This window comes from Vanacampus margaritifer, chromosome 7, assembly GCF_051991255.1.
Source record: "Vanacampus margaritifer isolate UIUO_Vmar chromosome 7, RoL_Vmar_1.0, whole genome shotgun sequence".
NCBI lineage: Eukaryota > Metazoa > Chordata > Actinopteri > Syngnathiformes > Syngnathidae > Vanacampus > Vanacampus margaritifer.
This window is the reverse complement of record NC_135438.1, coordinates 19,590,786-19,614,161: the sequence shown is the minus strand read 5'-3', so window position 1 is coordinate 19,614,161 and position 23,376 is coordinate 19,590,786. Positions and strand designations below refer to the sequence as shown.

The 23,376-nt window shown below is 39.5% G+C and overlaps 3 protein-coding genes across 5 annotated transcripts in view; all 3 read right to left on the bottom strand.

Moving 5' to 3' along the window:
• Positions 1-590: 590 nt before the first annotated feature.
• c7h19orf53 (chromosome 7 C19orf53 homolog) lies at positions 591-3,833 on the bottom strand. Its single transcript, XM_077570864.1, has 3 exons — positions 3,694-3,833; positions 1,715-1,770; positions 591-1,251 (listed from the first exon to the last, which is right to left on the bottom strand). The coding sequence occupies exons 1-3, from the start codon at positions 3,782-3,784 to the stop codon at positions 1,105-1,107; spliced, it is 294 nt and encodes a 97-aa protein (XP_077426990.1). The 5' UTR covers positions 3,785-3,833; the 3' UTR covers positions 591-1,104.
• Positions 3,834-5,083: 1,250 nt separating this feature from the next.
• Positions 5,084-18,652, bottom strand: mri1 (methylthioribose-1-phosphate isomerase 1). Its single transcript, XM_077571517.1, has 6 exons — positions 18,207-18,652; positions 17,093-17,316; positions 10,910-11,079; positions 10,651-10,827; positions 10,345-10,569; positions 5,084-7,438 (listed from the first exon to the last, which is right to left on the bottom strand). Exons 1-6 carry the CDS (start codon positions 18,336-18,338, stop codon positions 7,305-7,307), a joined length of 1,062 nt encoding a protein of 353 aa, XP_077427643.1. The 5' UTR covers positions 18,339-18,652; the 3' UTR covers positions 5,084-7,304.
• Positions 18,653-21,004: 2,352 nt separating this feature from the next.
• Positions 21,005-23,376, bottom strand: part of cc2d1a (coiled-coil and C2 domain containing 1A) — a 15,282-nt gene continuing 12,910 nt past the window's right edge. For all 3 annotated transcript variants that reach the window (XM_077570622.1, XM_077570623.1, XM_077570624.1), the window contains exons 27-28: positions 23,296-23,343; positions 21,005-23,193 (exon numbers count right to left, since the gene is read on the bottom strand). In XM_077570622.1, the coding sequence (XP_077426748.1) occupies positions 23,161-23,193; positions 23,296-23,343 (81 nt within the window). In that variant the 3' untranslated portion in view covers positions 21,005-23,160. The remainder of the gene's footprint in view (positions 23,194-23,295; positions 23,344-23,376) is intronic.

Genomic DNA, 23,376 nt, shown 5'->3' with positions numbered 1-23,376 from the left:
GACATTTTTATTTAGAATGTCAAAAACATTATCCTGCATGACCCTAAAGCTCACTTGAGACCCATGGAAGTGGAGCATAACGTGGCCCACTGGAGATTTTCATCTGCAGTAAGTGCACTTGTGTATCCATCCATTCATTTTCTATACCACGTAACCTGTTTAGGGTAGCTGCAGCCTATCCCAGCAGACTTCGGGCAAAATGCTTGCAGACTGCACCCTGGTTTGGTGAAACTGAAAGCACAGCGTCAGGAAATAGAAACACTACACGGTTGACCCACATGTGTTTGCCTCTGTAAAATGTTCAAGACTGAGATAATACTAAACATGTGGGTTTTTTTTTTTTTGACAGAACATCTCTCCAAAATCAGCCAACTTATTTCTTATAACTATCTTTTATTTTTGATAGCTTAGAAAATTATAAATGTAAATGGTCTCCTACTTGCAAAAGAAAAACAATTATTGACTTGGTTTAACTGCACGAAAGGTTTGCTTTTGAAATGTCTTTTGCAGATCCATGGTACAATGGAGGCAATGTTATGACTCATGTACACCACCAGGTGGCAATAAAACCCTCATGATTCTGAAAACTGTACATTTATTAATGCAACGTATTTATTATATAGTCCAGTGGGGTTTGCTCAGAAAATCATCATTCGATTTGACCATTATTCAGCCTTCAAAGTTGCAGTTCGAAAGCTAGCTATGCACAGTGAAAGTTTATTCATTTGTAGATATTAAATGATTATTGGAAACAAATGGCTGGAAATTACATACAAGTAATTGTTGAATGTTTGCTGACAAGATTTTAGTTGCCTGTTAGAATTCAAATTAGACATTCTCTCTCATATATTTTGGATTTGCAGGTCCTATAATGATTGCTAACTTTAAAATGTATTTATTTATTTTTTAAACAAGTTCCATGTCCCACATTTACAGTTTAAAGTCGAGTTTTTTCCCACATTTTTTCATAGCTGAAGAGAAAGCAATTGAATGAAGGGCAACAAAAACACATCTTTGATCACTGTTAAAATCCAACACTTTGAAACTAAAGATTTTTGTTTCCTGTTAAGTCCTAATGATGGTCTAGGTCCATTGTGTCCCATTCTATTTGGAGCTGCTTCCTGGCCGAGGGGCTCCTGGGTTGTCTTTTCTCTCGGCGCCTTTGACCACGCTTAGGGGCTTGTGTAGGGAGGAGCTTGCCTTGTGGGTCACATCATGCTCAATCTTGTTCCTGATGGCAACTTCCAGAACCTTTTGGGAAGACAGTAAAATGGCTGATAAGCTTGAGAGTATGGTTAAATTCCCGATTCATCAGTTCATATACAGAGATGTATAATAGACTTATTAAAACTGTACAAAAGGCAAAACCAGACAATCAGGAAGCAAGCAAAAAGATGCACATGCAATAGGTGATATGTCGGAGGGACATTATTGGGAACATTACTTTTGTCTTTTCACGCTAGATTTACACCTCATGGTTGGGCTGGGCAATTATGAAAAAAAGAATGACAATTATTTTGATGGATGTTCAAATCACGATTGTTAAAAGCCCTTATACATTGATTTAAAAATGTAGTGTTTATTCACCGAACACACCGTGCCTATACATCCCTGCACATTGAACACTTAATTCTTAAACACAGAATTTTTTCAACGGCAAATGAAGAACGGCATGTACAGTGAGCTTGACAGTTGCTTTCGTGAAACATCTTACCTTCTTGATCTTCTGCTGTTGTATCACTTGAGCCTTCTTAGGCGCAATGATTCTCCCTTAAAAAAACAAAACAAACATTTTTATCATTACTTTTTTCTGAACTCTGGTCACTATTTTTGTACGGGGAGGAGGGCGCAAGGGAACGGGATGGGGTGGGGCTTACCAAGCCAGCCTGCTAACAGGAAGTGTAGAGGCGACTTCTGCATAGTTTATTTGTCCATCATGGACTTATTTATATATGAATGGACTGTCAATAGGCCCCCTTGTGGACGAAGCCACAGGGTAGCCATCTTACATTGCCACTGTTACTGACAACGTCTGTTATTTTTTTCAACGAAAACACTGACATCAGTGCTTGTTTTTACGCTAGAATACCTGTAAGGAGTAATGACAGCCTGTCAAAGAGCGAACTTCACTGTCTGCATTAACCGGTCAGATTATATTATCTCAATATCGTGAACCGTGATTCACAGAGGTTAGATTCCCATTTCGTAGCAATTTTTTCCTGAAGGGCTTTGCTTTCACTTGATTGTTGATGGTTCTGACATGATACAGACAAATATTAGAGCAGCACCTATAGGTACAACTGTAGATCGTCATACACGTTGGCATGTTCTCTAAAGAGTGAAGAGGGTCTTCTGCATAGATTTAGTCATAACTGTTTTAATGTACTTATTTTCTCAGTAGAACTTTTATCTGTGGATGTGTCTTTGTAAGTGCTGTCGCAATTTCTGCACGTTGCCGGCAGGTCTGGGCGGGGGCTCCTCTATTTCCACAACAATGGACCATTTGTCTGTGGTCGAAGTCATGTGTATTGAATGCTGTAAAAGTATCTACTTCCGGCTGTCGTCATGTGTATTGAACTCAGGGCTGGGGGCTGTTTCCTGGGGGGTTTTCAAGATAGTATAAGAATGCTGCGAGTCCGCTGTAACAACACACTTGCGAGAGGACTGCAGCCATTTGTCTGTAAACTTGCTTGTGTCCGGAATATTCTGTAAAATAAATCCTTCGAAGGACCTGTTCACCGATCTCCAGTCTGTATTCAGAAAATCAACATTCTCTCTACCAGAACAACAATGAACACGCGGAAGACAAAGATAGTCTTCTAACAAGAGGCAGAAATTAACGTGAAAACGCAGCAGAGAAGTCAATGTATTCAAGTTAGGCGGGTTGAGTGTGTGGCAATGTAAGATGGCTGCCGGTGGCTTCACTTCTCCCAACAACGAGGAAGCAGCATTGTTAGTCCATTCATATCGTCTGTGGTGTCAATGCACGACCTGCGCACGCAGATCATCATTTGAAAATGTGAATACTGGCAGAAATTTATAAAAGTAAATTGTTGACTAACAAAACACAAAGTTGCTATTTAAGAAGTGTGTATCAAAGTGAACTCAAACCCATTAAGTAACTCTCAGTTTCAAAAAGGTTGATGACCCCTGATCTAAAGTGTTTGTCAACTACGGCTGTGCATTAATCCATGCTACTTAAATTAGTAGCAAATTGGCTGTTGAAAAGGAAGGCTGTCAAGAGTTTCCCTATTCGAGTCAAAATATGTCATGAAAGCCCACAAAACGAAATGAAAGTGGACCTAGTCGTTTCACACCGCTGTCATTATCGCAGATTACAGAAATTCCTTTACGCATCCCTAAAAGTAAAACGCTTGTCGATGGCCACTGACAGGTGGGGTCTGCGCATGCGTAAACTAAATTACCGTCAGCTTTCGACAGGCTGAAGCGGCGAGTTTTGGAACAGAATCGACAGATGCTAACGTTCCTACTACTGTATGAGTAATTCCCCATACAAACAATTTCCAAGGCACCGTGAATACATCGAGACCATTTAGCTTGCTAATGTTCGGGGAACGGTGTAAACAGACACACATGCCGGTCACATGGTATGTGTGTGTTTTTCCAACCACTGATTGTTTCCCGTTTTATATCTCGTCTCTGCTGCTAACTGGTCAAACATAACATCCATACCTCCTTTCTTTGGACCCTTCTGTTTGTTTTGATGCTGCTTTTTCGCGGCTCCGGGACGTTGAGCTTTAAACTTCTGCGAACCTTGCGCCATGTTGGCCAACCGGAAGATAAAATTCCAAAGGTTTTCTGCCGCTTGTACGTCGTCTACTTTTCTATTTACCGCCACCTATTGGCTGAATTACGATATTACCATCATACACCCATGACACAAAAACAAATGATTTCACCGTGGTTTTATTTAGTATATTCTTCTTATGTGAAAAGACTGTACCTGATTGCATTGTAGTCATATACATATATTAAAAAAAAATGTGAATATTTACATATCACCAAATTAAACAAGACCAAGTGGTTTTCAATAACATCAACAGTACACTACGTACATAAAGAAGCCCTCTGAACTAAACTACTCCTTCCCATGATAGAACAGGTGACATTAAAGATCATGCTAAATTCTAGCACCTAGTCAGGCATGTGTAGGGTCCCATGAGGGCAGTTTGTTAAAACAATACTTTTTTTGTGTGTTACAAACATATTTTATGATACAAATCCCTGAATGGAGACCCAATATATCATCCTGAATCCTAAGATATGGAAAAACAATTAGTGTCACTTTGAGTTCAATATACAATGATTGAAAAGATGTAGACAACATGTACTGTATCAGTATTGTTCTGCAATTCTGTTGATCCACTGTGGCAGAGTGCAGGTTAAGTTCTTGCGTCCGTGCTTGTCAAAGTTTGTAGTCGGTGAGGTAGTGTCCAGTAAAATAAGCAAAGGCCTTTAGTCAGTTGGAATCACAATATCATGGGGGGGGGTAACGGGGTGTGAAGCACTGGAAATCGTGTGGTGTGTGGTATAACTTCATGGGTCAGAGGAAGGAAAAATAGTTTACTAAGTATTTGACAAGCAACGTTTCTATATACTGTACTGTATGTGTGAGTCTGCGCTGTACAATACAACACAAGTCCAAGTTGATAGGTGCTCGTGTGCCAGTAAGTAGCATCATTGTGGAGGAAAAAGAATGATTAGGCATTGGGGTCATGATTTAAGCACATAAAAATAAGGGGCAAAACCACTTGATAAAACAAAAACAGTATATAGTATCATAATTACCTCTCAGTGTCCCTTTGGGACATTTTTCCTGACTCAAAAATTAATTATTGAAAGGTGCAAGCCACTTTCTCACACACACGCAACTTTTAAACGTGAGCCCCTGGTGGACAAGTTCTGCATTTGTATACGTTATGCAGGGTATGTTTTTTAAAAAAATGTTTTTTAGGTTTTTAACGGCTCTATCAATCACGTTGAGGTTTTGTGTCTGGTTAACACACATCACTTTAGTTTTAAGGTATGACTTGTGCTGAACCCAATATAAAGCTCACCAACCTTCGCATGTTCATTTAATACACAAACAATGGCAGGCCCACTATTGTTTACAATAAGTTACAAAAACAAACAAATAAACAGATAGGCTGTCTACATGTGACAATTGATGACAGAGGTATGCAATACACAATCAAACCCCCTGACTTCTAACAAACAAATGATCATCCCAGATTTATTCCACATTTCCTGTTTGGGCTTGATAAAATCATTTACCAGCGTGAGGCTGGGCAGAGAGGCTGATACATTGTAATGCTGCTGGGCAACATGACATTCAATACACAGATGTATCACAATAAATGTGAATATTGTAGGAAAGTTCAAGCACATGTGAAAATACTTTACAAAAGGACAGCACCTACATAATTTTTATATTTAAATGAATTTTGTAATCACTTTAATTTAACTTTGATGGATTTTTGTAAGTAAGCAAAGAGCATTTAAGAAAAAAAAATGAGATATTTCACTAGTTGTGACTTTATATAAGCTTTACTTAAAAGAATTGAACTAATGAAACAAAATAGGTTTATGGCAATATTCCAATTTATTGAGATGCACCTGTACAATATAGCTCATCCAATAGAGCAACAATATTGGGATGGGTTCACAAAGCATTTTGAAACAACACTCACGTGTTTGGACTAAGAAATTAAGGACAAATAACAGCCATGTTGTTGTCATGGCTTAAAATGAGTTGAATAGGTACATGAAAAAAAAATACTTGGAAAAACTAAGCAATTTCACTGAAAGCATAAATCTTCAATTTTGCTTAAAACTTAAGATTTTTTGGGGCAATTTAATTTCAGCCTTCTTCAGAGAAACCAATACGCAATGAAACAACGCCAAAGTATTTAACCAATCGTTCAGTCATTTTAGACTCCTAAATTATCGCATAAGCTCTGATAAACACGCTGCACTCCTTGACCAGACACACACTTCAAAATTATCTCCTGATTATGAATATTATTAATGACCAGGTTTCAGTAAAAGCAAACAGAACTTCTGGGTTTTAGCTCAAAAACACTTTCCAGACTATATGTAGTCTGAACTGTACTTTTAGTCAGCCAATCGGCCATTTAGTTTTATTTTCACAGTTTATGAAAGTAATTTGAAGCCATCTTGTGTTCAGTGGACAGCAAGAAGGGACATGAATATAACTCAGCTTTGTTATAAAAAAAAAAAAAATACAAATTGATTATTATTCTGTCTAACCTTCACTGTGTTTGAATGAGTTTTAACAGAAAAAGCTGTTTTGGTGATATGCTTTCCTTTTTCTTGATTTTTTATTTTAAAGAGTGCATTATACGATGAACACGGTGACAATGGTTTTGAAAGAAGCATGGCTACATATATACTGTAAGGGGATATGTGTATGATAAGTAAGTACTGTATAAATATAGCTATGTGTCATCTTCGGGGCTCATCAAGATATTCCACTTTTTTCCAAATGTTGCCACTCAGGCTCAAAATGGAAATGATTGTTTCATATTACAGCTATAAATGTGAATGACACTCCTACTAAAGTATCTACACAAAGACAAAAATTAAATGTTAATATAACATTTTGATTCCACCGTGTGTCATTTTAACTTACTAAATCAGCAGTAGCAGTGGATTTGATTTCTACATTATGTACATGCTACCAGCAAGGACACGCATGTATTTACAAGTAGACAGCAGCACTTTCAGAAATCACAATACGAACTTTAATTTGAAAATGAGTCTGGTCACCAATGTTATTGTTTGTAGTTGTCCTGAAAATTCCCCTCAGTAAAGACTCAAAATTTGTTGCCAAACAGTTGAAAGATTAGATTCATTTTAGCACTCAGAAAAGCCTTTTAAAAAGAGAAAGAAGCGGCCAAAAATTGGGAACTGTGAGATTGGAGTAATCATAGGAAAAAATACGTTTTTGTTACAAAGTGGTACCAACATTCCGGGATTTCACAGAGTTGTGGGGCCCACAAGTTTAGACCTCTTTTTGAGGGTCAAGACTTGGTTTTAGAGTTTAGGTTTGAATTGGGTTATGGTTGAGGTTAGCGTTAAGAATCGGGGTAGGAAATCATTTTTGATGGTTGGGGTTAGGGAGAGGGGCTAGGAAATGCATTATGTCAATGAGATGGCCCTACAAAGATAGCAAAACAAACGGTGTGTGTGCGTGATGACGAAATGAGTGTCAGTGTCTGTAAGTAAGGTGCAGTGGCGCCAATGTGCCAGCAGAGGGGGCTCTAGAGGGCAGTGAGGCGGCCAGTGAGGGCGGCCTGGAGCTCTGAAGGGAGGAAGACCCCCAGCTCTGTGATGATGCCTCCTGTGATCAGCTGGTGGGGAGTCACGTCAAACGCCGGGTTCCACACCTCGATACCTGCACATTCACAACAGAAATAGAGGCCGTGGATTATTTGAAGAACGGGGCAATGGTAGGAAGTAAAGTACAAATACTTTGCTGCCGCTGATTTTTTGCAGAAAAAATATCGATTACCAATTAAAATCTGCCGATTATTTAAAAAAAATATATATATACAGGGAGTCCTCGTGGTCGTTTCGACTTTACGGCACCCGTGCCTCGTCCGTTGCACCTTCTTTTTTATTAATTTCACACAGTAATTACGCCATTTTAAAGTTATTTAAAGTTGTGTTGTTGTTATCGCCAGCAACGGACGTCCATCAGCCGGTTGGCTAGCCATCAGGCCGCGTCACATTTCCGTGTTTAAACTTGAATTAGCTCTGCTCTGCCGTCTGTCAGCAATAAATGTCCATGCGGAAACAACAAATATTGGTTACAGCGTCTTCGGGTCGCGCAAATGTGTTTTTAAAAAATACTGTACAAAGTACTTTGATGTAAATATCGACTTTAACGGGTAATCCAATTTAAGTCGAAAATTTGGGTTACATCGCCAGCGTATGAACGCAACTCGGACGTAACTTGAGGACTCCCTGTAATGCATAAAATCCGCCCTTCGCTTTTAGCATTAGCGCTAGGCTAGCGATATTTTAAGAACGAAGCGTGTTCTGTATTTAAATGTACAGTGCATGTAATTCTTACTGTCGTGTGTTTAGTTTTACAGTTAACTCCAACTGGGGTGTCATTAAACAGCTTAAAGTAGACAACAGAATAACAAAGTCTACACTTAACAGTTGCTAATGCTATGCAAGCAAAATGGTGCATTCAGGACACTTTCACAGCGTCGGAAACTTCGGTTGTCAATGTTTTAAGGGGAAAATAGTCTGCCATTTGGCCAAATTGGCCGATGTTTGAAGGACTATTTTGATATTTTCAGTGGTGTTGAGCTGCACAGCGTCACGCATATAGCCGTTTCCAATGAATCCTGCATGACTGTAAACTACACCCAGGACAATAAAGAATTTGTCAAATAAATGAATACCTCTGATAGTGTCAATCAGAAGTGGTCATTAGTATCTATGGTAGACCGTTGATACAACTCTTACATTGGCCTCATCATGCGATGATGCGACAAGCCAGCGCAACACATGTATTACATCTTGTTTGATACAAAACTAAGAACTTGTGTTGCCATCTGGACAAAGAGGTTCTGTTCATCCCGACAATAGAATGACAGCAGAGAAGAGATGTGTAAGTTACAAGTGCACATCGTCCTCTCCAAGGACCATCGTGCCCATTAAATGAGTGTTCTTTAATTACTGTGGAGCACTTCCCTGCTCTACAAATGCAATTATAGATCAATGACTCAGCCCAGCACTAACAAAATCTACTTAGTCTCCTTTATTCTTAATTACTGTGTCCTTCCGTAATTACGCTGAACACCAACGCAACAATAATAATCAACTGGACCTTAAAATAATTGGACATAAAATACTTTTGCCGTCTATACTATCTTGTGAAATGACTGTTGTTTCCATGGTGACCCCGGCCGGACCACATCCAGCATTGGTCTGCCTTAATAGTGGTAGACCAGCTGCGACACCTGTCATGCTGTGTTAGTGCTAGCGTGCATGTTAACCTGATTGTTCGGGGGAGTGAACAAGCTTTGCTTTATGCTAAATTGCTAAAAGGATCGATGTCCATTTCAACACAGGTTCGGAAAGCAGAGGACATTTGTGAATGATAAGTATGCCATGTGCAACTTCTTTGGTTTCTTTCAGCTTTCTTGAGAGACAAAAACAGGATTTTTCAATGTTGGAAGCTTTACGTGGGAATTGAGAATTTTTTTTAACACATAACATAAAAAAAAAAAGATAAAACAAACTTTTCCACATTTGACACATTTGACACAAAAAAACAACTGAATTCCTTCTGCTTAATTTTTTGGCCTAAAGTTTTGCTGAATGCTTACATAAAATTCATCACGTTTTAACGTGGTAATTTATGACAAAACAAAATGTTAAGATTTATGCTTGAATATAATACTGCTTGAATATTACTCCACGTTCCCAGTTAATTTCCATAAGTTTTAGGGCTGGGTTAAAAAAAAAAAAATACAAATCAAATAATCAGATTTTTCCTTTTTTAGCCTGTTATGAATTCATAAAACCATGAATAGATTATATTAATATCTATTTTTCCATAAATTCATAAGAAAATAACATTTTAAAGGCTGTTAAGGCTGTTAAATCTTACAGTTTTCTTGAAATTTACTCTTTATATGAATTTAAAAATACTTTTGTGCATTTATGAAAGACCTGAGTTGCACTTTAAGACAATTCAGGATCTTTTTAATTTACATTTGCTATTATTGAATTAGAATGTCATCCTTGCAGATGTCAATGTTTGTTTGTGTGACACACCCAAATGATTTTAACACGTGCTACTTTCATTAATACTCTAAATCATTTAACCAGTTACTGCCTTGCAAAATGGAATGTTTTTATCATGTCCTTGATATTTAAGAATTGGTGTTCCATAATTAAACAATATCAATTGAAGTGAATCGAATTGAATCGTAAAAAAAAATCTAAATTGAATCGAACTGAACTCTTGCGAATCGAAATTGAAAGAAAGAAAGAAATTAGAATCAAATTCGATACCTAGCCCGAATAAATTTATAACGAACGCCATATTTCCACAATTCCCCAACTAACGTTCCCAGAAATGTACTATCCCTTTGAAAACCCAATTTGTATTGAATAGAAACATAATTTATTACTAAATAAATGAGGGCTGTGACAGAAACATTTACAAGTGTAAGGGGAACCTGAAAAAAAACATTCTTCATCAGGTATGCCACTTCAAACTATAGAGGACATTTCAATATTCGACCTAAATGACATGAGCGTTCAATGTTTCCATACCTGAAGCAGCAATAGGGACTCCATTTATACTGGTGAGTTCCTCAGGCGGGCGAACTTCAATGATGATGTCCCTGCCACTTTCCAGGCTTAAGTCACATGAAGTGCTGGGAGCGGCCACATAGAAAGGAATCCCATGATGCTTGGCAGCAATGGCGAGCTGGTACGTCCCCACTTTGTTGGCTGTGTCGCCGTTGGCAACCACCCTGTCCGCTCCCACCACCACAGCTGCGAGCGAAAAGCCGACGGGCAAACGGGTACGATGAGATGGATGTGAAATGAGGAGAAAAGAAGCCGGAAAACTCAAACCTGTGATGTTCATTTCTCTCATGGTGAGGGCCGCCATGCTGTCTGTGATTAGCGTGGCGGGGATTCCCTCCGCTACAGCTTCGTACGCTGTGAGTCGAGAGCCCTGGTTGTACGGCCTGGTCTCGGTGCAGTAGACACGTTTCAGCCTGCCCAGCGAGTGCAGGCTTCGCACCACTCCTACACACGCAGACTCAGGCTTAGGTAACACTTCCAGATGGACGCTCCAAACGGTCGGTCGCCCCTCGCAATTAGGCCTTACCTAGTGCGGTCCCGTACCCGGCTGTGGCGAGCGAGCCGGTGTTGCAGTGTGTGAGGATGGTCACGGAGTCCCTCGGAACTCCCGAAAGGATGTGCTGGGCGCCAAAGTTTCCGATCTTCTTGTTGTCATTGACATCTCGAGCCAGCATGTCTTCAATCCAGGCTATTACACTGTGGGGGTGGGGGGGGGGGGGCACATGAGCACTTGATGGACACATAGTATGCAGGTTTTTTAGTTTATTTTGCCTTTATTCATTCCATGTTTAAGGGTATGTACTTATACACATAGACAAAATTGTTAGTAATCGTTTTTTTTTTTAACTTTTTGGCAAGTCGTAACGGCGCTGTGTTTACAGGTGCAAAAATGAAATACCTATTATGACGCATAAAGAACTTTTGTCATGTTTTAAAGCAGCTTTGCTTCATTATCATGGTGCCTCAACAGCCGAGGATAATGACCCAAAACACAGAGGTATAGAGCTGTCAAAATTAATCGATTAATCGGAAAGTAATCGATTATCAAATTAATAATCAAGTAATTGTTTGGAGCCATTTTTTTTATTTCAAATTGTCCAAATCCTCTGATTTCAGCATATCAACAGTAATTGTTCACTGATTTCTGTAGGCCTTCATGAAAGAAGACAGTGATTATTTTACATGTTCAACTCATATGAACGTATGAAAATGTTCTATTTTAAATATTGCCATGATCCCCAAAATTTATTTATATGTTCTTTTTTTAATGCTAGAGCATACAGAAGACTTTGATGGGGCTTCTGACCTTAAGAGAACGCATAAAGCAATTGTAGTTATTACAAAAATGACCAGCAGGTGGCAGCAGAAGAGTATAAGAGATCAACCAAAACCATGTTGCAAAAAAGCTCTTTCCCCCAATGTTTTAAACAGATTTGTGAATAATGATGAAACTTAGCTATATTCTAATGCTAATTGCTGCAAAACGGAATCATATACAAATATTTTTTTTTTCTGATGAAAGAAGACTCTAATCTTTCTTTTGGTAGATTCCATGTTTTTATAGCAATCGAATACAATATTCTGTGGGCCTTGCAAAATTAGTCAAAATCCAGTACAACACCAGAGAGTGAAGGGGGTTGCTTCAATAAAAATGGCTGCGAGTGAATGAGTTAATCAAAATAGGACATTTGCAAACGTCTGTTTTGACTTTGGAAAACAATGACTGAACCGAAATAAACACAAGATAAGGTTTGATAGACGTAGTGAGGGGATATATGAGGGCAGTTGGTGGGAGAGAGGAGGATGTGATGATTGGCTTAGATGGACAAAGGCGATGCGCTGTGGAAACCCCTAACACGGGAATCTGCTACTTATGGCTCTGGAGCCACATGTGGCTCTTTAGTCCCTCTCCTGTGGCTTCCTGTGGATCTCTTACAAAATGAGTAGAAAAAATAATTATATATATATATATATATATATATACACATACAGTATATGTATATACAGTATATATATGATTACATATTATTTTCTTTTTTAATTAAATACTAAAAATGTCAGCCATAAATTGTAGCTCGTCAGAAAAAGATAGATGAAAGGTAGATGAAAAAGTTTTTGGAATGACCTAAAAATGTATTTTTTTTAAAAAGTGACCATAAAATGTCCAAAAAGGAGTAAAAACAAAAATTACGATAAAATGTATGCAAACTTGCCATAAGAAGTCCAAAAAAAGGAGAGGCAGAAAATGCCATATGTCCATAAAACTGCCAAAAATGTCAAAAATTTGAAAGAAAGGCAGAAAAGTCTAAATATGTATGAAAAACAAGAACGAAAGTTAGAAGAAAATAAATGTCTCTGTATTGGATGATGCTATCTTATGTTTGTGTTGTGGTGCAGCTTTAATTAGCTCTTGGGTCCTCAGTACGCTAGACTAACACTAACATTAGGGGTGGGAATCTTTGAATGTCTCACGATTCGATTCCGATTTTTGGGTGTGCGATTCGATTCAGGATCGATTTTCGCTTAAGAACGATTTTTGATTCAAAATTATTTGAATGACAATGATTTTTGCTTCAATCTATAGATGTGCAAGGAATTGTAATGATCTGCTCCAGTCGGACTCGCTAATGCTAATTAGCGCGTTACTCGCGGCACTTTTATCACTCAAAAGAACGGCTCCACGCTGCAAAAAATGTTTTTTTATTGGAATAACTTGATCGGGACTTTTTCCTTCTACTCTCTAACGTGGTTACAACCTAACAGTGTGTCAGACCGTGTAGAACCACACTGCCCCTAAGTGGCCAAATCAGGTACAACATGAACAGCGCTCCCAATAAAAGGCACACACAAACAAATGGAAGACAGTATAAAATAATCTAAATAAAATCGATTTTGGGACATTTAAAATCGATTCTGAATCGTACTAAATGAAAATCGCGATTCTTATGAGAATCGATTTTTTGGCACACCCTTAACTAAAATACTCTTTCCTTCAACACAATTTTAAAATTTGGCCTGAAAAATGTTTTGTTTTTTTTGGCCAGGAAAGGAAGAAAAATAATTGGCACAACACAAATGTAATGCAATTGAATTAATAAAAACTCATTGTAATATCCCTTCAAGAAGCTTACAATATTTTGTCAGTTGATTTCCAGTTGTAAAAAAATACCCGTTCAGAAAATAAGAATTGACTTTGATACAAACTTTGGCCATGATATGCATTGTAACTGTCAACACTGTTACAGTTACACATAACGGATCATTAAATTCAGACCTGCTTGCAAGATTTTCTCCGCCATCAGAACAATCATCTTTAGCTCTAATTACCCAATTATAAAAATACATCTTTCTCTCGATGCAGCCATCGTATCTCACGCAGTGACATCACTGACTGTTGAATCTAGAAAGAAGATTTTCCAATTTTCGCTTCCTTTTATCTGTTAACATTCGTGCAAGTGTTGTGACAGCTGCTCCCTGGGAGTGAAAGAAAACCCCCAAGTTGTATTGTTGAAAATAATGTTGCTGGTCTTTACTGATGACAGAAGGTAAAGTAGGTGTGAACAGACTAGAGGACGTAAAACAAAAATGCCAACACCAATACTTTTGCCTCTGTGAACCATCGCAATGAATTGAAAATGAAGACTGTGGTTTAACTGAATTTGTCACTTAGCAGTCACTGATTAAAAAGGCTCGGACTTAAAGTAACTTGCCAATGCCCTTGTGGCATTTCCCCCTCAGTCATAGGACAATAAAGACTTTGAGGAGATTTTGTAGAATCTCTTATCTGATAAAAGAATTGCCCAGGCAAGAGACAGTGAATATTATTAGGCTTAGAAAAAAAAAATCAAGACAGATGGCATTAACTGGAGGAGTAGCCAAATCTCCAATCTGCTACATTGTGAAGAAGAAAGAATGTACTGGAAGCGACAGCAGCAGCCAAAGGTTTAAACGACCACCAACGGCAAACTTTTTATCTAATGGAGAAAACTTACCGGTGACCAGCAGCAACATCCTGTCCCTGAGCAGATTGTCATATTTGCCATGAAAGAAAGTGGGCAGTCTAGCAATCGGGCAATAGTTGACTCAACTTGAGCATCCACACTGCTAGAGTCACATCAACTGTGAATGCGAGCGCATGAACGGGGGGGCAATGTGAGTTCAGTCCATTAGCACAGAGTTCACACCACTGGTACGACTTAAAAAGCACAAAGGACAGATTAAATCTTCCGAAAAGAAGTTGTTGGACAGATGAAATGAGGATGAACTTTCGGCACAATGCTGCGAATAGACGATTGTGATCCGAAGCACCGCAGGACCTGTCGATCATTGCTGAGGCAGCATTATTACCAGCGGAACTGGGTCGTCCGAGTTTATGGATGAAGTAGCTTCTATTAGAAGGAACGAGACAAATTCTTATGTGTGTGACACAGCTGCATAGTAACAGTGCATAATGTCGCAAAAAAAGACTTGCTATTTGCACTGAAATCAATGTGAAGAATCTCAAACGAGAAGCAACAAAAGAACCGATGCCATTCAGGTCAAGCTACGCTTAGCAACTGAGAAATACTACAATGACGTGACGTCCAAACAGCATTTATTTGCTTAAAAAAAAAAGACTGCTTGTGCTGTTGATCATATTAACAAAACCTGCATATTAAGTCCACCAGAGTATGAAAAAGAAAAGAAAAATGATGTTACAATATAACCCCATTTATACCGGGAGATACGTTCCAGACTAGGGCCGTGCAATTAATCGAAATTCAATTACAATTTTAATTATTACACTCCACAATTACAAAGGCATTATCGTAACAAAAAAAAACTACTTTTGAGTTGTTAGAATGTATATATTTGCATTTTTTTTAAATAAACGAATTTAATCAATCTTGTTTGGTCCAAAATCAATTATAGTGTTTCAAAGAACTTTCTTAGTCTTACTATTTTTTACGCTTAAAGCTACTGAACATAGAATTTTCCATTTCAGTTCGCTACTGCCACCTGCTGGTGAAAAATTAAACTGCACATATCTTTCTTCACAGACACACCACGCACATGACGTCACATCCACAGACAGGGAGCAGGAAATTCGAACCCAAATCCAGTTTGAAAATTATTGGCCAGAGGCTTGCAGGAGTACCCATTGTGAACAGTTAAGGTGTTCCGAGTGATTGAGCCGCCACACGTTTTTTTTTCTCCCCCCTCCAAGCTGCTATCATGCTCTACATTATGATGGTGCATGCGGCCGCACAGCCCCCCCCCCCCCCTCTTACATATGAAGGCTCGTTTACTGTGTGTTTAGTCAGGGTTTCTCGTCGAAGTCTAATGAAGAATGGCAATCGTGAACAAAAATGAACTATTAATCAAAAGCTGTTCACAGATGCCATTTTGAGCACAAAAACGTTCATCTGGCAGAAATACACTACGTTCAGTTCACGTTCAACCTAAATATAAACACATTCATGAAGTTTCGTTCATTGATCTAGTTAGCACAACCCTGAGTACCGGTGGTGAGGTATTTTATGCAGTTATACTGTAGTACCAAAAGCCCACTGAGGTGCGAATGTGTGCAACGCTAGGAATGTCAGGTTTCATATCTTTAGGGATGGGTAGCACGTCGTTTTAAGTTGGAACTGTGTGGGGGTATATGAGTTCCCGATTTTCCATGGCGCACATAAACGCAACATTATACGTACCCGGCGTACTAACGTCACCCACACGCGCAGAATTTCACATGCGAAGAACGAGGCCAAGGGAACGGTCGGGGCTCGCGGGAGCGAAGGGCGGCGAGCGGGTGCCGGTGGCTCAGCTGAGGCACCAAACGCCCACCCCGCGGGTGCCGCCGCCTCGGTCTGCCCCACAGTGTCCATGCAACCTTGTCGGGCCGCGAACAGCGCGGGGACGACCTCTACATTTCCGGGTATGGAAACGAGCGAGATTTTTGCACCGCCACGCCAAACATATACAGCTTATGAAGTTATGAAAGCCTCCGCGCCGGGCGGAAGCTGTATGGCTGAGGGAGGTGTCGGCGGCGGTCTTCCCCCACGATTGAATGTACACGGCTTCACCATCGTTAAGGTATATCGACATTGTAATTTGGATGGACTACTCTTGACCATATTTAAAATAGCAAAAACTTGTGGCCAAAGTGTAGCGAGCATTACAGACCACGTCGGGTACATTCAAATGATTCATTTGAACCCAATTATTCATTATCATGGCCACTTATAGCTTTGATTCACAATTGGTTTTTTGCAATATTAATTTATGTATACAGTATTAGTTATACTTCCGAAATTGTAAAATGTTATACCTTTATTTTTTACTATTCCTCTCTGGCTCGTGTGTTTTAAATTTTTGCTTTTTGTCAAGCTTTGCAAATTGAACAGTAATTGTTAAATTGATTATTAAAAAATTGTTACTGTTAAATAAACAACAATGAACATTTATTACCATCCAAATAAATAAATAAATAATAATTATTTGATTTTTTTTTAAAGAGTACTACAGTACAGAAAATTTGTACAGCATAGTATCGGTATCGATTGCTGGGTACCGAGTATTGTAACAGAACCGATTCATATGTGAACGGTACCCATCCCTACTTTCGTTCAAGATCGCAACGCTCTCTAAATGTTCGCCAAATGTTTTAACGTTTTTTACGTTTTGGGCTTGCATTATGACAACAAGAATTCAAATCGACCTTGCCCACCTCTCTCTCAGCTGCTCCGAGTTCTTCTCCATGCTCTCGTTCTCGGCAAACTCCATGAGTTCGCGGGCGGCGCGGCCCATGTTGACAGCGGTGGGTCTCGCTGACGTCAGGTGACACAAAGATTCCCGGATGAACGTCACGGGGTCATCACCACCCGCGCCTGCTCGTAACTCCACAGCCAAGCTGAGGCAGCCTACGATGGCGATGGCAGGGGCGCCGCGTACCTGGTAAAGAGAGGCGGCCATATTCAGCAAACCACGTTCTTTGCTAATTACAGATAATACTTTGAATTTGTTCTGTAAGCAATCTCTGGAATAAAAAAAAATCAATTAATCCATTCCTGCCCCCAAAAACCAGCATGTTTTTGGGGGGGGTGTAAATTGGGGCACTCATAAGTGAAAACTGTATTGTTTACGTATCAATTTATCCCCTTAACTGAGTGTGAGCAAAAAGTTTGACATCGTTGCGCTGAAATTCCGAGAACAGTTAGTCATTTCCCACTACCGTTGAACTACATCATCATGACATCAACTATCTACTTATAGCATGCTGACACAACTAACATCACACTTGTAACTGCTGCATATGTGTGTAACCGGGAGGAAGAAAGAGTCGGAAAACATCTGTGACTGTGCCCCCCAGCTGCTAAAGAAGTCCAACAGCATGCAAGTGCACATCATCTTCACCTCTGGCCTTCAAGTGTGCAGTGTTAAATGCAGTGGGGGTGTCACTCGGTGCAGCACAGGACTAAAAATGCGAACAAAAACCCTGGCAAGGGGCATTAATAATTCATCAATAAGCCTTCCCAGAGAAAGGAGGGGTCCGCTTGATGGGTGACTGTATTTAAGCAGATTGTCTAGCTTGCGCTAGACGATAAGTAATGGATACATTACGGATTTGTTTTGTGTGTGTACTGTGGGGTGGGGGGTACTCTACGCCCACAAAACAAAAATTCCAGGCCGAGTGTAGCGAGAGCAGGGCCACACATGCGTGCACCGGCAGTGGCGGCAGCACAAAGGAGTCGACGGCAGAGGCGCGCATGGACGACGGGAGGAGATACACATGCAGCCGGCGTGCACGGAGGGGAGGGGAAGTAATGGAAGAGTCTTCTTACCTTCATGGACTTGATGGCCTCGTAGGCGTCCCCCACCGAGCGGATGTCATCGTAGACGGTCTGGTGGGGCAACAGCAGCTGGTTTAGGATCTGCAGAGACCCGGCACGGTAGCGGATCGCTTCCAACGTCATGACCGACACAACGAGGCGGGATGTTGGGGAGGATAACACACACGGGCGGGTAGCTGCCACGCACACATACAATATCGCACGCGCACACTTTGCACTTCACTCTTCCCTTGAACCAGTGAGCGCGGCCTGGCAGTCGGCTGGTATCAACGCGAACAAAGTTGACGAGAGAAGGAGGAAGGTGGCTAGATGAGACGCAGGAGGAGGGAGGAAGATGAGGAGAAAAGGGAGAGGAGGGTTGGAGAGCTTCACCTACACTGACAGGCAGACAGACACGGAACCACGTGCCCACGAAGCAGGAAGTCCTCGCTTCTTTAGCCACGCCCACCAAACTCTCTCTCCAATGTGATCACTCCTCCTCCTCTCTGTGCCCCTGCCCCATCCCCCTTTCGCTCTCTTTCAGCCCCTTTGTCAGGGGAAATTTCACATTCAAAGCCGTTATTAGCATAACACCAAAGCCCCCCGTTTCCCCCGACAATTGCAAGCATTTTCTACCAACAATGCTTCTATTTTTGCTGCATTCGGTCGTACTGTTTACACTTATTTTGGTGTGCAATGATCTTCACTGTTGTTTTCGTTAAAGAATTGAAGTGAAAATGGAAGAAAATTGCCACCTGCCTATGTACATATACTCACTATAATGCATAAGTGTTATGGTGTTTCCTAATCTCACAAAACACCAGCATCAACCCAAATTTCACAAAAAGGGAATAGAAGTACCGTACATCGGTTAATTATTAACCTTCTGCCATCTAGTGGAAGAGCATTACTTTTTTTATGTCTATCACTACATCACTGGCATAGATAGATGAGCACACATACATTTGTAGTAATGACATAATTTTCTGACAGATTAAGTGAATTTCTTGCGGCACAAGCGATGATCACGTCACCAAATCATGATCATCCTTGTAGTTATTGATCACTGATTTTTGTTTAAATATGTACTGTAAACACAAGGGCAAATTTGTAATAAATGAAAATTAATGAATGAAAATCAAACATTGCTTTAGAATTGTGTTTCAAATGAATTACGGTATTGAAACATGCCTTACATTTTTTGTTGCACAACTTTTTGAGGCAATCACGGCAAAGAAACGATTTTCTTCTATAGATGTTCAACAGGGTTTAGATCAGGGCTCATAGTAGGCCTCGTCAGAATGGTTTGCTATAGCCACTTTTGGGTGTTTTTATCTCTGAGTTTTGGGTCATTATCCTGTTGCAAGACCCATGACCTGTGACCGAAAGCAAGCTTTTTCATACTGGGCAGCAGCACATTTCTCTCTAGAATGCCTATTGATAGTCTTGCACAGTTTCAAGACCAGATATAGCAGAGCAAGAGGACAACTGAGCCTCCTGCATGGGAGTCGGGACAGTGTTCTTTTCTTGGTATACAGGTACTTTATTTTTGCATCTGTAAACATACAGAGCTGATGTGCCTTGCTATTAAGTTTTATTCATTTATTTAAAGCTGCCATTCAAATTTTGTCTCCGATTGTCCATTGGACATACAGACAGAAGTTTTCTGGCTTGTCAACATGTTTAGCAAATTACAGCCTCTTTTTTATGACTTATTATCAACAGTGGTGTCCTTCTTAATTTCCCGTCAAGTCCAGTTTGGCTCAAACCAAACCTAACCCTAACTGTCCATAATTATTTTCCCCTTGAATCAGGCCCCAGTTGCTGCTGAAGAGAAGGAACCCCAAAGCATGACGCTACCACCACCATGCTTCACTGCAATATGGTGTTCTTACGGTAATGAGCAGTGTTGTGTTTGTGCCAAACATATTGTATCTTTTGGAATTATGGCCAACAGGTTCAACCTTCGTTTAATAGGACCCTAAAATGTTTTCTCATGTGTTTGGGATATAAAAAATTAAAGGGATGCTTTATTCATTTTGCAATTTTCAGTAGTAAAAAGTTAATATTTTGTCCATCATGAATTTGATAATTGTACATGAAAAATAATGGCACCTAATACCTTAAAAAAAGGCATTTTGCTACTTGCTGCTGACAGAAAATGACATTACATGTGTTGGGGGCTCAGGTAACAACCAATCATGGCACAACTTGTAAACGTTGGGTAATCCATGATTGGTTGTTACCTGAGCCCTCAACTCGTCATGTAATTTTCGGTAGACACCAAATTGCAAAATGCCTTTTTAAGGTGTGAATTGTAAAGGAAAAATAATGACATTAATAATGACGTCTATCAAATTCATGATAGACAAAATATGAACTTTTTACTGTTGTAAATTGCAAAATTAGTAAATTATTCCAAAACCGAGCAAAAATAATGGGCTGTCTAAATAGTGATGCAGTCTTTGTCATGTTAAATTGCAATCGGTGATGCAACGTTTAAATGAGCTAATAGTGTGCCATAGATAGCAGTTTATTTAACAAGTTGTTTTTTATTTGTACTTGCCCTCTTGGGGGAAAAAAGACCCCCCTCCCCCCAAAAAAAAAAAAAAAACTTCAATTAAAATTGTATAGGTAATAGGTCACAATAATTGTGTAAAAAGTTGTTGAAATTATTTTTTGTTTATACTGCACTATGAATGTTTTAATTACACAGCACTTTGAGTTCCATTTTATGTATGAAAAGTGCTATATATATAAATAAAGTTTGATTTGATGGGATTAACTAGTGTAACAATAGTAGTGAAACAAACAGTTTACCGTTTATTCATATTAAAACAAACCCTGTACATAAAATAACAGCCTTGATTCATTCCCGCTTTGAGTTGCACAAATCATCATGACACACTTGCAAATAGAGAGAACATCAAATTCTGTTCTTCTGTACATAAATAGTATGTGTTTCTGATTGCCCCGACACAAACGAACAGAATAAAAAAAGTGATTTGTTGAACAAGAGCAAGCCAAGAGGCATACGTACTGTATACTGCTGCAGATAGACAAAATAAAGCTGTAATGACAAACAATACCCACACCACTTTGGCGCTTTCCCTGGAAACTCATTATTTTTCAATGGAGTGTAGCCTCAACACAGAGGGAAATTTAAAGATTGTCAATATAAAAGTGTAATTATTGTTTCCAGACGAGCAAAGTTTTGCAATATGTCCTTCGGCCCAACTCCAACCATCCAAAATCCACACTGAATGCTGATGAGCTTGTCACCATGACAACAAGACAGCCTCTTACTCAAAAGAGCGGGTAATGTGTCAGGTTGTGTCTTGAGGTGATGTGGAATTAAAAGCTTGCACAACTAGGTGTGAGATCAGGCGACATAAGTAAAATAGATTCATACTTCTTGAAATCGCTTTGCATGGTTGGAGCTAGTTTACTGATGCAATAAAACTGTTCTACACACTTTAAATGATAGGTCAATTCATTGGGTGATAAGTAATGATAGGGCACCATCAGTAAGTTTTTTTTCTTTTCGCATTACTGTTGCCATATCGCAGCAATCCACTTGATTAGAACTGAAAGTGGCATTTTCATTATTTTGTTTTTTACATTTCATGCTAATAAACAGAGTTAGCTTTCGAAGTTCAGCATTATTCACATAATGTTTTTTGTCAGCTCCATAAAGAACAAAAAACACTCAGCAGAACTATGAAAAAAACTGTAATATAAATGAATGTATATGTGAAAATGATTGATTTTCCAAATGTGAAGCTACACAAAAGTAGACTTTCAGACCCTTTCCAGTAGAGGCCACAGACGTGAACTGACATGAATGATTGCTCTATTAACTGTCAAGGACAACTTGTAGTGAGTAAACATGAATAAATACTAACTTAATTACTGCTTTGAAAGCTCGCCAGCACCCTCAACATGATAATCATTCAAAAATGGTTAGATGGATAGTAATAATTTGTCCCACCATTGCAACTTAACAAGTATCGGTAATTAAGAGCACCAAAAATGTACATCTTAGAGAAACAGAATATCTCCTTATTCTGAATTATAAAGTGTCACGTGTGAGTGTGTCCAGAATTATTGGAGAGGCAAACATAAACAAAAAGGCTCTTTTTAAATTGCCGGCTGCATCCAGGATTTGTATGACGGAATCCACAGTAAAAGCGGTAGCAGCTGTTAATTATTTTCACAGAGGACTTAACTCTGTTTAAGATTTGGAAGAAAATCCAAATGGAGCCGCATGTAACTCTCAGTAATCTCTGAATGTATGTGAAGGAATTAGTGTGAAGACGGAGAAGGTGAAGGAGGCGACAAAGAGCAAGTTGCTGACGACGAAGGCAGAGCTAAGCTGCTACCACATTCATAGCGCACTGTTAACACTCCCCACTTTTGCAACCCCAAAGGCGACTTTATGTCTGATCTAGTTGTCTCCTTGGTGACACAAACACTAATCCCTCATTATGGGATGTAGGCTGTGGTGCCCCAAAGCCCCGTTTTTTTACTCCCATATCACACCACTGCAAATGCAGAAGATTACAGTAATCTGGGAACATTGGTGCAGACACATTAGATTAAGATCCTTATGCCCATCAAATAAAGTGGAAAGGTGTAAAAAAAAATAAAAAAATTAAAAGACATAGAAAAGAATAGAAAATAATTGAGGTTTTCTGTAGTGTTTGTCCTTTTAAGAGTAATTGCCTCTTTTAGTATAAAACTATTTCATTCTTTGTTTTTATTTACTGCAGGTTTCCCTTTTATGTGTTGTTTTTTCCCACCCAAATATGAATTGACTAAGCACAAGTGGCTCCATGCATTAGTCATGGTCATGGACGTGCAGCATAAAACCATGTCAAAGACCTTGCGAGTGCTTGTGTTGATGTCGGTGAAAAGAGAAAAGGAAACAGTACTCCAGCCAATCTTTTGCCAAATGAGTCTCTACTTATCCAGCGCGCTTCCTTTTCAGTGATTCCAGCTGATGAATGAAATAGACATACAAGATCAACTCCTTTCCACAGGCACTCATAAAAAGATGGCGTACAATTCTATTAGCAATACACTACGCCAGAACCCTCACCTCGGTCTCGACCATCTTCAACCTACTCAGCGCGTCCTTGGCAGCATCCTATGAACAGCAAAAAGAATGGTGACATCACAC